The 16958-nt window shown below is 42.9% G+C and overlaps 1 protein-coding gene across 1 annotated transcript in view; it reads left to right on the top strand.

Moving 5' to 3' along the window:
• actr5 (actin related protein 5) overlaps positions 1-16958 on the top strand; it is a 64522-nt gene that overhangs the window by 16835 nt on the left and 30729 nt on the right. Inside the window, exon 4 of the mRNA XM_072243151.1 lies at positions 10282-10499. Within this exon, the coding sequence (XP_072099252.1) occupies positions 10282-10499 (218 nt within the window). The remainder of the gene's footprint in view (positions 1-10281; positions 10500-16958) is intronic.

The following is a 16958-nucleotide window of genomic DNA, read 5'->3' as shown; positions in this document are numbered from 1 at the left end:
TAGTCACAATATTAGTCAAAAAATGCTTCTAAGGAAATGTGTACTCCTTGAATTGCAGCTACTATTCTAAAGTAGGAAATGAAGCCATTTTGTACACAGGTCTTTCAAACAGCAACATCTTAAAGATTGTTTTCTATAGTGATACTGATAAGAACAGAACAGGCCTTTCGACCCAGCATGTAGTGCCAAACCAAGTACATTCATAATCAAATAGCCAACTTAGCTAATGCCTTGTGCAAACAAGATGCTCATGTCCTTCCATTTTCGTCATATTCATGTGCCTATCTAAACATCTCTTAAAAATTTCTAATGTGTCTGCATCTACTACACCCGAGGCATTGTATTTACACTGCTCAAAAATAAATAAATAAAATGAAAATTTGCGCCTTGCATCTCCTTTGAAGTTAACCCTTCTCACCTTAAATGCTTGCCCTCTGGTATTAGATATTTCAACCCTAGAAAAAGATGCTGTCTGTCAACTCTTTTTATGCCTCATAATATTATGAACCCCTGTCAGATCTCACTGCAGCCTTCCCACTTTTCCCAGAGAAAACAATGTGAGTTGGTCCAACCTCTCTTTATAGCAGATGCAGTACAGACCTAGGCAATGCAAACATCCATGTCAGGATGCAATTCAGAGACAATAGCTCAGTGTTTTAACATCATCATTTGTACAGTCCTGATCGATAAACTATAGAACCTGGGTCTCTCTACTTCCTTCTGCAATTGGATCCTCGACGTCCTAACTGGAAGATGAATATCTGTGCAGATTGGTATTAATAATTCCTCACTGACGATCAATACTAGTGCACCTCAGGGATGTGTTCTTGACCCACTGCTCTACTCTCTCTGTGTCCATGACTGTGTGGCTAGGCGTAGCTTCAATGCCATCTATAAATTTGCTGATGATACAATCATTGTTGGCAGAATCGCAGATGGAGATGAGAGGTTGTACAGGAGCGAGATATGCCAACTAGTTGAGTGATGTCGCAGCAACAACCTTGCACTCTGCATCAGTAAGGCCAAAGGGCGGATTGGGGACTGCAGAAGGATAGGTTGAGGGATCATAAACCAATCCTCACAGAAGGATCAGAACTGAAGAGAGCGAACAGTTTCAAGTTCCTGCATGTCAAGATTTCTGAGGATCTAACCTGGTCTCAACATATGGATGCAGCTATAAAGAAGGCAAGACAGGCTATATTTCATTAGGAGTTTGAGGAGATTTGGTTTGTCACCTAAGACACTCAAGCTTCTACAGATGTACCGTGGAGAGCATTCTGTCAGGCTGCATCGTTGTCTGGTTTTGCGGGATGTGGGGGAGGGGGCATGCTACTGCACAGGACCGAAAGAAAGTCAGCTCCATCTTGGTGACTAGCCTCCATAGTAGCTTCAAAGAGCAGTGCCTCAGGAAGGTGGCTCCATCATTAAGGACCCCCACCACCCAGAACCCTCTTCTCATTGCTACTATCAGGAAGGAGGTGCAGAAGCGTGAAGGCACACACTCAGCAATTCAGGAACAGCTTCTTGGTCTTATGCTATCGGATTCCTAAATATTCACTGAACCCATGAATGCTATCTCACCTTTATTACTTGTTTGTACACTATTTTTAATTTAACTATTTAATATATATAAATATATTTCAGACTTCGGGACGAAAGGTCTCAGGTTGGAATCCAGCCAGCCATCTCCCCTGCACGCTTTCCATCCGTGCTGGGTTACGAGCTGGTGATCTCTTTGGAAAGTCGCCTAGCAGAAGGCAATGGCAAACCACTGCTGTAACTTGCCTCGTACACGGTTCCCCACTACGTCAGAGATATGCGGATGACATTAAACCTGATTTTTGATTCTGATTTTCTAATCCAGGCAGCATCCTGGTAAACCTCTTCTGCACTGTCTCCAAAGCAATGACATCCTTCCTATCTTGGGGTGTCTAGAAGTGTATGCAATACTCCCGATACAGCCTAACTAGAATTCTATAAAGCTGCAACATAGATTCCTGACTTCTAAACTTAATGCCTCGACTAATAAAGGCAAGTATGCCATAAGCCACCTTAACTGCCCAGTCATCTTGTGTAGCTACTTTCAGGGAGCTATGACTTTGTATCCCAAGATTCCTTTGCTTAGCAACACTGTCAAGAGTCTTGCCCCTCTGTACTGTCTCTTTACATTTGACCTACCAAGGTGCAAAACTTCACATTTGGTTGAGTTAAGTGCCATCTGCCATTTCTCTGCCCATATCTGTAGCTGATCTGTAATCCTACTGTAGTCTTTGCCAATCATCTACACTATTTGCAACACCACTGATCTTCATATCATCTGTACACTTACTAATCCACCCATCTATGTTTTCAGCCACTTAATTTATATACATCACAAGCAGCAGGAGTCCTAGTATAGATCCCTGCAGAACACCAACTAATCACAGACCTCCAGCTAGAATATGACCCTTTGATCAGTACTCTCTGTTTTCTATGTCCAAGCCAGTTCTGAATCCTAACGGTTAATTCACCATTGATTACATGGACTTTAATCTTCTGGATGAGCCTCCCATGAGAGGTCTTGCCAGGTACCTTACTAAAATCCACATGGACAACATCCACAGCTCTACCTTCATGAGTCACCCGCGTCACCTTGTCAAAAAACCCAATCAAGTTAGTAAGACACAACTTGCCCTGCAAAAAGCCATGCTGGCTCTCCCTAACTAGGCTATGGTTTTCCAAATCCTATCCCTAAGAATTCTCTCCAGTAACCTCCCTACCACTGACATGAGACTAGGAATAAATTTCAGCCAAGACTACTGGGAGGTCTTCCTTCTCCCCTGTATGGTACCTTGCAGTAACGTTACATTCAACTGAGGATATGTTTTCTTGCCCCTAAAGGAGCAAGTTTTGGGTCCAGAGACTTAATCACACAACCCGACGCTCACCCCTCAGCATCTTATCGAGGAGGTCCTAGACATTTTCCTTCCTGCTCCGTCAGTAGAAGATACAAAAGGCAAAGCATGTACCATTGGGGTCAAGGACAGCTTCTTGAATGGACCTCTTGTTTGATAAGATGGACTTCTGATCTCACAATCTGACTCATCATGACCTTGCACCTTACTATCTGCCTGCACTGCACTTTCTCTGTAAGTGTAATACTATATTCTGCATTCTGTTACTGCTTTTCCCTTTAACTACCTCACATTACCAAGAAAATAATAATTGCTAGGTCATTATTACATTGCTTATATGTGGGACTTGGTGCAGACAAATTGGCTGTTTTTTTCCCTTTAGTTACAGCATTAAGTACTTCATGAGTGCAATTTGAGATGTACTGAAAGATGATATGCAATTTTTTCCTCATTCCTCTCTGATAACATAGCTTTGTGCTTTTCCCTTTAATGCTTGCTTGGATCAGTTTTGTTATTTCAATGTCGACCATGCTTTAAAAGTACACCTGTCTTGTATTGGACGATGCAAGCTCCGGTGAAGTTCATCTTAAGTTATTTTAGGGAGGTACCTCCCTATCACCTGATACACATAACAATGAAAACCAGACCCTAGCAAAAGGATTGAGGTTATTTATAAAAGAATTCTTCAATAAGGACAACCACTTGGTTTCCAGTTCCTGATTAATTAGTCCGATTTTATGCCACACATGTTTTCCACCTGTTAGTTTATGATTCTGCTGAGCTGCAAGCAGAACTATATTTTACCATCTTTATAGATGTCAGGTTTTCAAACGGTTACACAGGCATATTTTCAGTCATATTTATAGCTGTATACTTCATCTGACCAGTTATTGAAACATCTGTAAACAGTTCACTTCTACAATTGTACATCCAATATCCCAGTTTTTTTGGGAACAAGATCAACAAGGTGGTGTATTTATAAAGGAGTTTTAACATGAAGAGGTGGTCTGGGCTGCATTATAGTCAAAGTTCAAAGTAAGATTTTTAAAGTATGTATATGTTACTGTATATTACTTTGAGATTTATTTTCTTGCAGGCATTTATAGGAAAATAGATTTTACAAAAAACTGTACATAAAGACGGACAAGCAGCCAATATGCAATAGAGGGCAAATAAGATAAATAATACAGGGAACATAAGTTGTCAAGAGTCCTTGAAAGTGAGCCCATAGGTTGTCAAATCAGTTCAGAGTTGCAGTGATCTTCAAGAGCCTGATGATTATAGGGCAAAAATTGTTCCTGAACCTGGTGGTGTGGGACCTAAGGCTTCTGTAGTGAGAAACGTGGAAGTCTTTGATGATGGACGCTGCTTTCTTGTGGCAGTTCTGCATGTAAATGTACTCAATGGTGGGGAGGGCTTTGCCTGTGAAAACTGAGCTGTATCGCCCACTTTCTTTAGTCTTTTCTGTTCCTGGGCATTGGTGTTTCCATATTAGGCTGTGATGCAATCAGTTGGTATACTCTTCACTGTGCACATATAGAAGTTTTTGGTGACATGCCAAATCTATACAAGTGTTCAAGAAAGACAAGTGCTGTTGTGCCTTTTTTGTGATGACACTTGTGTGCTGGTCCCAGGACAGATGATTTGATATTGTAAGGAATTTAAAGCAGCTGATCCTCTCCACCTCTGATCCCATAATGTGGAGTGGCTCATGGACCTTTGGCTTCTTTCTCTGTTGTCGACAATCAACTCTTCGGTTTTGGAGTTGAGTGAGAGGTTGAAGTGACAAACAAAAACTGACATCAAGCCAAGGGACAGGTTTGATCCTGGGCAGCTTGTAGTTTAAGTGTCATCATTTGAAAGCAGCAAGAGAGATGGAATGGTTTGGAAAGAGTACTGGAGTTTGCACTTGATGACTGGAGCTATGACTGTCAGTACTGGGGAGGCACAAGAGGCATGAATCAAAGGAACACATTCCTTAGGAGTGTTCTAGGTCTGAGGAAGTCATGGCTCTGGAGAAGTAAACTGGAGCAACCTGAAGCCCAAAGGTCAGCAGTCCGGAGGTCAGAGGCGGCCTGTCCTAGAGCTGGGAGCCTGTCTATGTGTGTGTTTAAATGGGGGGGGGGGGTGTTGAGAAAGTGGTTTGTTGTTGCTTGTTGTATGTTGGCTGCATGTTGTCCTGCTGCACATTGTGGGCACGCTATGTTGGTGCTGGAAGTGTGACGACACTTACAAGCTGACCCAGCACATCCTCAGATTGTGGTTGTTAATGGAGAAGACACATTTCTCTGTATGTTTCAACATGGCATGTGATTACCAAGTAAATCTGAATCAACAAGCTGCTGGAGGAGCTCAGTGGGTCGTGCAGCATTTATGTGGGGAGAGGAGCTGTTAGCATTCAGGATTGAAACCCTGCATCAGGATCTTTTATTATTTATTGAGATACAATGTAGAATAGACCCTTCCAGCCCTTCGAGCGATGCCGCCCAGCAACCCCAATTTGACCTTAACCTAATCACGGGATAATTTACAATGATCAGTTAACCCACCAACTGGTGCGCCTTTGGACTGTGTGAGGAAACCGGAGCACTCGGAGGAAACCCACGCAGTCATGGGAATAATATACAAACTCCTTGTAGAGAGTAACAGGAATTAAATCCTGGTCACTGGTACTGTAAAGCATTGTGCTAACCACTACCTTACTGTACTGCCCTTCTGATGGAGGCTTTCGGCCCAAAAAGTCAAAACTTCCTTTCCTCCCACAAAATCTGCATGATTTGCTGAGTTCCTCTAGCGGATTGTTTGTTGCTCAAAATGCATAGAACCATAGAAACTTAGAAAATCTACAGCTCGATTCAGGCCCTTCGGCTCACAAAACTATGCCAAGCATGTCCTTAACCTGGGAGATTACCCAGGGTTACCCATAACCCTCTATTTTTCTGAACTCCATATACCTGTCCAGGAGTCTCTTAAAAGACCCTATCGTATCTGTCTCCACCACCGTTGCCGGCAGCCCATTCCATGCTCTCACCATTCTCTGTGTAAAAAAAAAAAAAACACAAATAAACTTACCCCTGATACCTCCTCTGTACCTGCTTCCAAACACATTAAAACTGTGCCCTCTCGTGTTAGCCATTTCCACCCTGGGAAAAGCCTCCGACTATCCACACGATCAATGCCTCTCATCATCTTAAACACCTCTATCAGGTTATCTCTCATCCTCCGTTGCTCCAAGGAGAAAAGGCCGAGTTCACTCAACCTATTCTTATAAGGCATGTTCCCCAATCCAGACAACATCCTTGTAAACGAGAAATTCTGCAGATGCTGGAAATTCAAGCAACACACATCAAAGTTGCTGATGAACGCAGCAGGCCAGGCAGCATCTATAGGAAGAGGTACAGTCGACGTTTCAGGCCGAGACCCTTCGTCAGGACTAACTGAAGGAAGAGTGAGTAAGGGATTTGACAGTGGGAAGGGGAGGGGGAGATCCAAAATGATAGGAGAAGACAGGAGGGGGAGGGATGGAGTCAAGAGCTGGATGGGTGATTGGCAAAAGGGATATGAGAGGATCATGGGACAGGAGGTCTGGGGAGAAAGACAATGGGGGGGGGGAGAACCCAGAGGATGGGCAAGGGGTATAGTGAGAGGGACAGAGGGAGAAAAAGGAGAGAGAGAGAGAGAGAGAATGTGTGTATATAAATAAAAGATGGGGTACGATGGGGAGGTGGGACATTAGCAGAAGTTTGAGAAGTCAATGTTCATGCCATCAGGTTGGAGGCTACCCAGACGGAATATAAGGTGTTGTTCCTCCAACCTGAGTGTGGCTTCATCTTTATAGTAGAGGAGGCCATGGATAGACATATCAGAATGGGAATGGGACGTGGAATTAAAATGTGTGGCCACTGGGAGATCCTGCTTTCTCTGGCAGACAGAGCATAGGTATTCAGTGAAACGATCTCCCAGTCTGCATCGGGTCTTGCCAATATATAGATTTACATTTCTTCCGTACATTTCCCTGAGACCATCTGTTTCCAATTTATGCTTTCAAGTTCCTGCCTGATAGCCTCATATTTCCCCTTACTCCAATTAAACGCTTTCCTAACTTGTATGTTCCTTATCCCTCTCCAATGCTATGGTAAAGGAGATAGAGTTGTGATCGCTATCTCCAAAATGCTCTCCCACTGAGAGATCTGACACCTGACCAGGTTTATTTCCCAATACCAGATCAAGTACAGCCTCTCCTCTTGTAGGCTTATCTACATATTGTGTCAAGAAACCTTCTTGAACACACCTAACAAACTCCACCCCATTTAAACCCCTCGCTCTAGGGACATGCCAATCGATATTTGGGAAATTAAAATCTTCCACCACGATAACCCTGTTATTATTACACCTTTCCAGAATCTGTCTCCATATCTGCTCCTTGATGTTCCTGTTAGTATTGGGTGGTCTGTATATTAAAAAAACACCCGGTAGAGTTACTTCCACCCACAGAGAATCCATAGACAATCCCTCCGTGTCTTCCTCCTTTACGGCTGTGACGCTATCTCTGATCAACAGTGCCATGCCCCCACCTCTTTTACCTCCCTCCCTGTCCTTTCTGAAACATCTAAAGCCTGGCACTCAAGGCAACCATTCCTGCCCCTGAGCTATCCAAGTCTCTGTAATAGCCATAACATCATAGCTCCAAGAATTGATCCATGCTGTAAACTCATCTGCTTTGTTCATAATATATCTCAAACTATTGGTCTGGGTGCATCCCTTCTCAGTCACCTGCCTATCCTCCTTCCTGCACTGTCTCTAAGCTTTCTCTATTTGTGAGCCAACCTTCCTTTCCTCCATCTCTTCAGTTTAGTTCCCACCTCCCAGCAATCTTAGTTTAGTCTTCCCAATAGCCTTAGTAAACCTCTCCGCCAGGATATTGGTCCCCCTGGGATTCAAGTGTAAGCCGTCCTTTTTGTACAGGTCACTCCTACCCCAAAAGAGGTCCCAGTGATCCAGAAATCTGAATCCCTGCCCCCTGCTCCAATCCCTCAGCCACGCTTTCATCCTCCACCTCACTCTATTCCTATACTCACTGTCACGTGGCACAGGCAGTAATCCTGAGATGACTATCTTTGTGGTCCTGCTTCTCAACTTCCTTCCTAACTCCCTGTGGATGTTCTTCGTGTAATATCCAGGCTTGTTGTTCAGCTGCTTTGTTCCACTTGTGTTTTAACAATCAGAACAGAAATCCTGGAAATCCAAGGCTGTATCAATTCAAGGTTAAAGGCTGGTTATAAATCACAAGGCTTTTGTAGTGGTCAGCAGCAAAAGTATAAATCAAAATCCTGGAGCTCCCTTCCTGACATCCTGGGACCATTGTAGTCACACTGTCTTTGACTATTCAAAGACAAGTATGGTGAGCAATTGGACCAATGATGATATCAGTGGTCATGTTGCCCAAAAATAAGTTTATTGCCCCAAATATCAGGATGAAGAAAAATCTTGCATATGATTTAAAAAAAAAGTTAATAACTGTTTTTGGATAGAGGAAGCTGGACTCTGACATTGAATTTTTTTTAGAACTAATATTGATTTATTATTGTCACATGTACCTAGATACAGTGCAAAGCTTTTGTATGCGTGCCATTCAGATAGATTATTCCATACAGAAGTATATTGCAGGAGTACAAAAAGATTTTTAAAGATGCAGAATATAGTGTTACCGTTACAGAGGAAGTGTAGTGCAGGCAGTCAAGGTTCAAGGTACATTTATTATCAAAGTATGTATGCAGTTGTACGTCTCGCTTTGCCTAGTGGCATGCTCGGGGGTGGCATCTCCTACCCGGCCAAACTTTAGCACTCTTGTTTGGGTGGATGCTGCGTGTTGTGTCCCTTGTGTAACATCAGTACCCCGAAATAACATTCAGTCCACAATGTGTGGTTAAACGATTAAGATTTTATATTTAAGTATGAGGTTAGTAGAGAAACAAAAGAAAAGGAAAACAAAACAAATAAAAGGCGCCAATAATCTCATAAACATGTCCAGTGCACAAACGTTGGAGCTCACGGATTCCTTTTCACTGATCCTCCTCCGCTTGTCGTCGACCCCTGGACTCCCGCCCCGAGCCCAGGCCCAGCGGGTCCTGCCACCGTCTCCTCAAGCCACGTCTTCTCTCTTCATCCTCCTCGCGCCTTCTCCCCCAAGCCCACGTAAACTAACAGCTTTCACATGACAGAAAGAATAACATCTATCCCAATTGGTTAGCAAATGAATACAAGTCCCGTTATCACTAACTATAACCCAAACATGCCGCTACAGAGAACATTACCTGATCAGTTAACATTACAGAGAAGCCATTTCATTATTAGCCTTAGCAAGTAACATGAAAGAAGAAACCCTTACACAGTATATAACTCTAAACTTCATCTTCTCCAGACAGCTATGAAACAAATGTAACTCTCGCTTCGGCTAGCGGCTTAATTTAGGGGGTGATAGCCCCTGGCCTGGACAAACTTAAGAAATCTCGTTTGGGTGGATGTTGCACGATGGGTCCCCTGTTACAAATCAGTACCCCGAGATAACAAACAGTACACACTATGTGATTAAACGACTGAGCTTTGTAATTCTTTCTTTGACTATATGGTTAGTAAAGAAAACAAAAAAAAAAGAGAAAAAGGCCCATTCTCATGAAACAGTCTATTGTGCAATGTTGGAGCTCAATGTTCGTTCATTTGTTCCCGTCGACCTCCAAGCGTAGCTGCCCCTCGGACCCTTGCTCCTCAGTCGGCTCCATCCGGTGGTCTCTCCATTCGCGTCTTCTCTCCTCATCTCTGTCTGGCAACAGACTGCGAAAATCTCTCTTCCAGACTCACAAGACACAACAACATTTCTCTCATTGGCTAGACCCCCCACCACATTCCAAGCCCTGTTATCTCCAGTCATAACCCAAACATTGCTGCTGCAGAGAAACCGTTACATTAGCAGTGAATACAGAGAGGCCATTACATTAGCAGAAAAACCTTACAGCGTGTTACACAAAGAAAACCATGGAGACTGTTCAAAGAAAAATATCAACCCTCTCCCATGTGCAAAAAAAACCCCCAAAAAGATCATGCAAGCAGCAGCAAGAACATCAAACCCCAACCCATGCAAAATAAAAACAAATTGTGCAAATGGCAACAAGAACAACAAACCCTCAACCCCCTCGCATGCAAAACAAATTGTGCAAATGGCAACAAGAACATAAAACCCCAAATCCAGTACAAAGGACAATGACTGTGAATTGAGAGATCAAGATTTTAATATTTATTGTTTTAGAGATCAGTTCAAGAGTCTTACAACAGGTAGATAGAAGCTGAATTTTGTGCTTCAACTGAGAAATGGCTTTGATCCCTTCTCCAGAACTTGGCCTGTGGAAGCTCCCAGACTTCTATGAGAAAAATATTCACCGAATGCAGCTTCCCTTCAACAACAAGCTCCTGGCTAGCACCTTGACGGTGGAGGAGAAGATGGAGCGGAGGCAACAGCAGGTGCGCAGGCTGCAGGAGCTCAACGCTCGACGTAGGGAAGAAAAGCTGCAGCTTGACCAAGAGAGGCTTGAGAGACTACTCAGCATCCAGGTAATGGATCAGGGCTACATTTTTCAAAAGGTTCTTCTTCAATAAGAGAAAGTTTGTGGATGCTAGAAATCCAAAACAACGCACACACAAGATGCTGGAGGAACTTGGGGTCCTGAAGAAGGATCTCAGCCTGAAATGTTGGCTGTTTATTCATTTCCATAGATGCAGCCTGACCTGTGAAATTCCTCCAGAATTTTATGTATGTTGCTTTGAAAGGTTCTTCTTCCAAGCTGAGCATTTATCTTACAGTGTTAGAGCCCACGGTTCAATCCCGACCTTTGGTGCCGTTTTGTGAATTTGCATGTTTTTCCTGTGGTTGTGTAGGTGTTCTCCTCCTGCCCGATTTCCTCCCATATCCCGTACAGGTGCGAGCTGGTATATTAAAGGGTCACTGCAGTTGCCCCTTATGTGTAGATGAGTAAGAATCAGGGAAGTTGATGAGAGTTTGGGTAAAATAAAAGAAAAATGAGATTAATATAGTATTCTGGCCCTGTACTTGCTGGAGTTTAGAAGGATGAAGGGGGATCAGACTACAACCTATCAAATATTGAAAGGCTTAATAGATTGGACGTGGTGAAGATATTCCCAGTAGTGGAAAAGTCTAGGACCAGAGGGCACAGCCTCCTAGAAGGATGTTCTTTTAAAATGGTGACAAGGAGGAATTTCTTTAGCTAGAGGATGGTGAGTCTGAGGAATTCATTGCAGAGTAGGCCAAGTCCTTGGGTATATTTAACATGGAGGTTGATAGTTTCTTGATCAGTGAAGGCATCAAACATTATGAAGGGAAGGTAAGGGAATAGGATTGAGAGGGAAAATAAATTAGCCATGATTGAATGGATTGAGTGTAGCAAGTGTATCGGAAAGATAGGTTAGTAGGCAGAGAGTGGTGTGATTCTGTGCATAAGAAATAATATTAAATCATTAGAAAGGGATGACATAGAGTCAGAAGGTTAGAGTCTCAGTGGGTTGAGTTAAGAAATGACAAGGATAAAAGGACCCTAATGGCAGTTGTATCCGGGCCTCCAAACAGCAGCCGGGATGTGGATTATGAATTACAGCAGGAGATAGAAAAAGCATGTCAGAAGGGCAATGTCATGGTAATCGTTGGGGATTTTAACATGAAAGTGGATTGGGAAAACCAGGCCAGTACTAGACCTCAAGAGAGAGAATTTGTAGAATGTCTAAGGGATGTCTTTTTAGAACAGGTTGTTGTTGAGCCCATTAGGAGATCAGCTGTGCTGGATTGGGTGTTGTGCAATGATCCGGAGGTGATAAGAGAGCTTAAGGTTAAGGAACCCTTAGGGAACAGTGCTCATAATATGATTGAGTTCACTTTGAAATTTGAGAAGTAGAAACTAAATTCCAATGTGTCAGTATTTCAGTGGAATAAGGGAAATTACAATGGCATGAGAAGGGAACTGGCTAATGTTGACTGGAAAGGGACACTAGCAGGAAGGACAGCAGACCAGCAATGGCTGGAGTTTCTGTGAAAAATGAGGGAAGTGCAAGACAAATATACAGTATTCCAAATAAGAAATTTTTGAATGGAAGAAGGACAGTACCGTGGCTGACAAGTGAAGTCAGAGCCAAAGTAGAAGCAAAAGAGAGGCCTATAAGGAAGCCAAAGTTAATGGGTTGATAGAGGATTGGGAAGCTTTTAAAAACTTGCAGAAGGATACTAAGAAGGTCATTAGGAAGGAAAAGATGAATTATGAAAGGAAGCTGGTGATTAATATCAAAGAAGATACTAAGAGCTTTTTTGAGTATAAAGGGCAAAAGACAGTTGAGGGTAGATATAGGATCAATAGAAAATGATGCTGGAGATATTGTAATGAGAGATGCAGAGATGGCAGAGGAACTGAATGCGTATTTTGCATCAGTCTTCACAGTAGAAAACATCTCCAGTGTACCGGACGTTCAGGAGTGTCAGGGAAGTGAAGTACGTGCAGTGAAAATTACGACTGAGAAGGTGCTCAGGAAGCTTAATGGTCTGATTAAATCTCCTGGACTTGATGGAATGTACCCTCGGGTTCTGAAGGATGTAGTTGGCAAGATTGCAGAGGGATTAACAATGATCTTCAAGAACCAATAGATTTTGGTATTGTACTGGATGACTGGAAAGTTGCAAATGTTACTCCGCTATTTAAGAAGGGTGGGAGGCGGCAGAAAGGAAACTATATACCTGTTAGCCTGACATCAGTGGTTGGGAAGTTGTTGGAATCGATTGTTAGGGATGAGATTACAGAATACCTGGAGGCACATGACAAGATAGGCTGAAACCAGCATGGTTTCCTGAAAGGAAAATCCTGCCTGACAAACCTACTGCAATTTTTTGAGGAAATTACAAGCAGGGTAACCAAAGGAGATGCAGTAGATGTGGTGTACTTGGATTTTCAGAAGGCCTTTGACAAGGTGCCGCACATGAGGCTCCTTAGCAAGATAAGAGTCCATGGAATTACAGGGGAGTTACTAGCATGGGTGGAGTATTGACTGATCGCAGAAAACAGAATGGGAATAATTCTGGCTGGCTGCCGTTTACCAGTGGGGTTCCAGAGGGGTTGGTGTTGGGACCACTGCTTTTTACGATATATATCAATGATTTGGACTATGGGATTAATGGATTTGTGGCTAAATTTGCCGATGGTAGAAAGATAGGTGGAGGATCGGGTAGTGTTGAGGAAACAGAGCCTGCAGAGAGACTTAGATAGTTTATAGGGGATTGGGCAAAGAAGTGACAAGTAAAATACAATGTTGGAAAGTATATGGTCATGCACTTTGGTGGAAGAAATAAATGAGCAGGCTATTATTTAGATGGAGAGAGATTTCAAAATGCATAGATGCAAAGGGACTTGGGAGTCCTTGTGCAGGATACGCTAAAGGTTAACCTGTAGGTTGAGCCGGTTGTGAAGAAGACAAATGCAATGTTGGCATTCATTTCTAGAGGTATAGAATATAAGTGCAGGGATGTGAAGTTGAGGCTCTATAAGGCACTCGTGAGACTACACTTGGAGTATTGTGTGCAGTTTTGGGCTCCTTATTTTAGATGGGATATACTGACATTGGAGAGGGTTCAGAGAAGATTCACGGGAATGATTCCAGGAATGAAAGGGTTACTGTATGAACAACGTCTGGCAGCTCTTAGGCTGTATTTCCTGCAGTTCAGGAAAATGAAGGGGGATCTCATAGAAACATTCCAAATGTTAGAAGGCCTCAACAGATTAGATTTGGCAAAGTTATTCCCATGGTAGGGGATTCTAGGACAAGAGGGCACGACTTCAAGATTGAAGGGTGTCCAGTTAGGACAGAGGTGCGGAGAAATTACTTTAGTCAGCGGGTGGTAAATCTGTGGAATTTGTTGCCAGAAGCAGATGTGGAGGCCAAGTCATTGAGTGCATTTAATGCGGAGATAGATAGGCTCTTGATTAGCCAGGGCATCAAAGGGTATGGGGAGAAGGCAGGAGAGTGGGGATGACTGGTAGAATTGGATCAGCCCATGATTGAATGGCAGAGCAGACTCTGGGCCAAATGGCCTATTTCAGCTCCTGTACATCATGGTCTTGGGGATTAATTCAGCTCCTATGTCCTATGTCTTACATTGGTTGAAGTCCTTAATCTATCAAACAGGTCTTTGGATTTGTGTCTCCCTAGAAAGATACATGAGTGACAGCATCGCATTCCCTTGAACGTAGTGGACCAGCATCAGTGTGAACTGACGATGTTCTAATGTGACTGGTACTGACTGAGCAAAGTTGATTCTCTTGAAATGTTGCATTTTTTCATGCCTACCTGCTTCCTATTTCTCTGGAGAAAAATATAGAATTGGGCAGTTCAGTATCCCAAATAGCTTTCACAGGGCTTAAGCTCCTCTGTGATTAAAAACAAATTTAATAAGTCAGTGAGCATTCTTGCAATCTTCAGAACAGGGATTGTTATTTTCAAATATGCATCTGTCCAGCCTAAGCTAACAGGATGTAGAAATAATTGCAAGACACACAAAATGCTTGAGGAATCCAGCAGGTCAGGCAGCATTTATGGAAGTGAACAGTTGACATTTCGGGCTGAGACCCTTCATCAGGTCTGAATAAAAAGGTCGTTGGGGGTTGGTGGGAAGAGGCTTACTGGAAGGTGATAGGTGAAGCCAGGTGGGTGGGAAAGGTCAACGGCTGGAGAAGAAAGAATCTGATGGGAGAGAAGAGTGGACAATAGGAGACGAGGAAAGAGGAGGGGACCAGAAGAAAGTAATGGGCAGGTGAGAGGAAGTGAAAGGTCATTGAGAGATAGAGGAGGTGGGTTGGGGGGGGCTATTGTCTTCTTTAATGTTTCTAGATTATTTAAATCTGAGGGTGCAATTGCTTCCTTGTTACTGAAATACCTAGGAGTTGCAACTTGTGTTGCCAGAGAGGTGGAGGTAAATCATTGAATTATTATTTAGTCTGTTTGTCTGATGCTTGGGTCTAATTAGATAGTTCATTATACTATAGGATAATGTGACCCTGTCTGTGTATGTTTCTGTTTAATGAATCATTGTTGCGATAGCCCTTTGATGCTTCCAGCCTACCCCACATGCATTTGAGTACTTAAGTTCTGGTCCGCCTCTCTGTGAGCAAAGGGAAGCAGTGTAGTTTCCTGGATGCTAATGTATTGTGTGAGGTACTGCAGAGCAGACAGGGCGTGAAACTATTCTTCCATCTTCAGGCAACTACTTCAAACCCCTCCCACAAGTCCAAGCACACACAGTATGTAAATAGACAATTAAATCCACAGTGGGGAGTTCAGTTTTAAGAGTTTACTGTTGTAGACACCAGGCTGCAATGAAATTCCTTGCCCTCATGAAGCTCGCAGAGTAAACCTACATGGTAATAATGAATGCGACAATAAAAATGACAATGATCGCAAGGCAAAGATTTGTAGTGGAAATTTGAAGTAGTGCATAAAGAGATAAAAAGGAATAACTAAGAAAGGAGGAGTTAAGAATTTGAGAGCACCACTGTAAAGTGGGGGGGGGGCGTGAAAGAGGTGATTAGTTCAGAAACCTTCTGTCAGTATAGCTCAGATTTAGTTTATCAATTAAAACACTCAAACTATAGCTGTACCGTGGAGAGCATTCTGACTGGCTGCATCACCATCTGGTATGGGGATGGTTGGCCACTGCACAAGATCAAAGTAAGTTGCAGAAACTTGTAAAATTAGTCATGTCCATCATGGGTACTAGCTTCCATAGTACCCAAGACATCTTCAAGGAGCGGTGCCTTAGGAAGGCGGCGTCCATCATTAAGGACCCCCACCACCCAGGAAATGCCCTCTTCTCATTGTTACTGTCGGGAAAGAGGTACAGAAGCCTGAAAAAACACACTCAGCAATTCAGGAACTGCTTCTCCTCTGCCATCCGATTTCTAAATAGACATTGAACCCATGAGCATCATCTCACTTCTTATTTATTCCTTTTTGCACAACTTAATTTAATTCAGTTTTTTCTCTATTTATTTATCATGTAAATTTTTCATATAGTTAAAAGATCTTTCAACTGAACCTGAAAATGTGAATTCACCTGTACTTTGATAGACAATTAACTGCAGTACTTGATTTCTACCAGTAGAAGGTAGAGTGGTTCAATGTAAATGAAAAGCTTTATAACTGTGCAGCACTCAGCAGAAAATAGACCACGTTTCAGTCAGCACTTCCTTGCAGGTCAAACAACATTTCTCTATGTCAGTGCCAGAAAGTCTGAGATTTCTGTGCGTGTGTGTACACGTATGGAAGCACTGGACTTGCTGGCAAATGTTCACCGTATTTTCCCACTTTGCTGGCAACTGTTTAAGGTGTTTTCTCCATCTGTATTCTGATATTGTAATCAATGTAAAGTCCAATACTGGAGCATAAAAATGGACTAATTCCATGTCCCCTACAGTGGAGAATTTGCTCGAACAACCTGCATCAGGTTGAACCATAGGGAGTTGTCCCTTATTGATTCCAATACAGGGAGTGACTGTGAGGGATTTAAAGTGAGTTTCATTGTATTTAATTCACTAATTGTTTGGTTTTACTTGAATACTTACTACTTATTGCCTGTTACGCCACTGATGTTTAGGGCAGAAATGAAGGTCCTCCATCTCTGGCAGTATTCAGGACTTCCTTCATTGTGTCAGTAGCTTCCTCTCAGTTTACTGTCGGTCATGCAAGTCCTGGGTGGAGTCTCAGAAATACCATCGCACTCATGTGGAAGGGTTCTTCATTGGTATTTCTGTAACAATTTTGTTTGACTAGTCAGGGTTGTTAGCCCTGAGCTGAACCCCTGATCTGGAGCACCAGTGGACCACTTTTAGCCTGATCTCTACCTTTTTGACCTGTTTGGCATGGGTGACCCTCCCAAGAGCCAAAACATAAAGCTCTGACTCCAGCCAACATAGTTCTTCGGGTCATTGTGGCATACAAGCCTCCAAGCCCAACAACGAGGTTGTA

Source organism: Mobula birostris, chromosome 2 (genome assembly GCF_030028105.1).
Source record: "Mobula birostris isolate sMobBir1 chromosome 2, sMobBir1.hap1, whole genome shotgun sequence".
Lineage (NCBI taxonomy): Eukaryota > Metazoa > Chordata > Chondrichthyes > Myliobatiformes > Myliobatidae > Mobula > Mobula birostris.
Note: the sequence above shows the minus strand (reverse complement) of the source record. Positions and strands in the feature narration are given on the sequence as shown.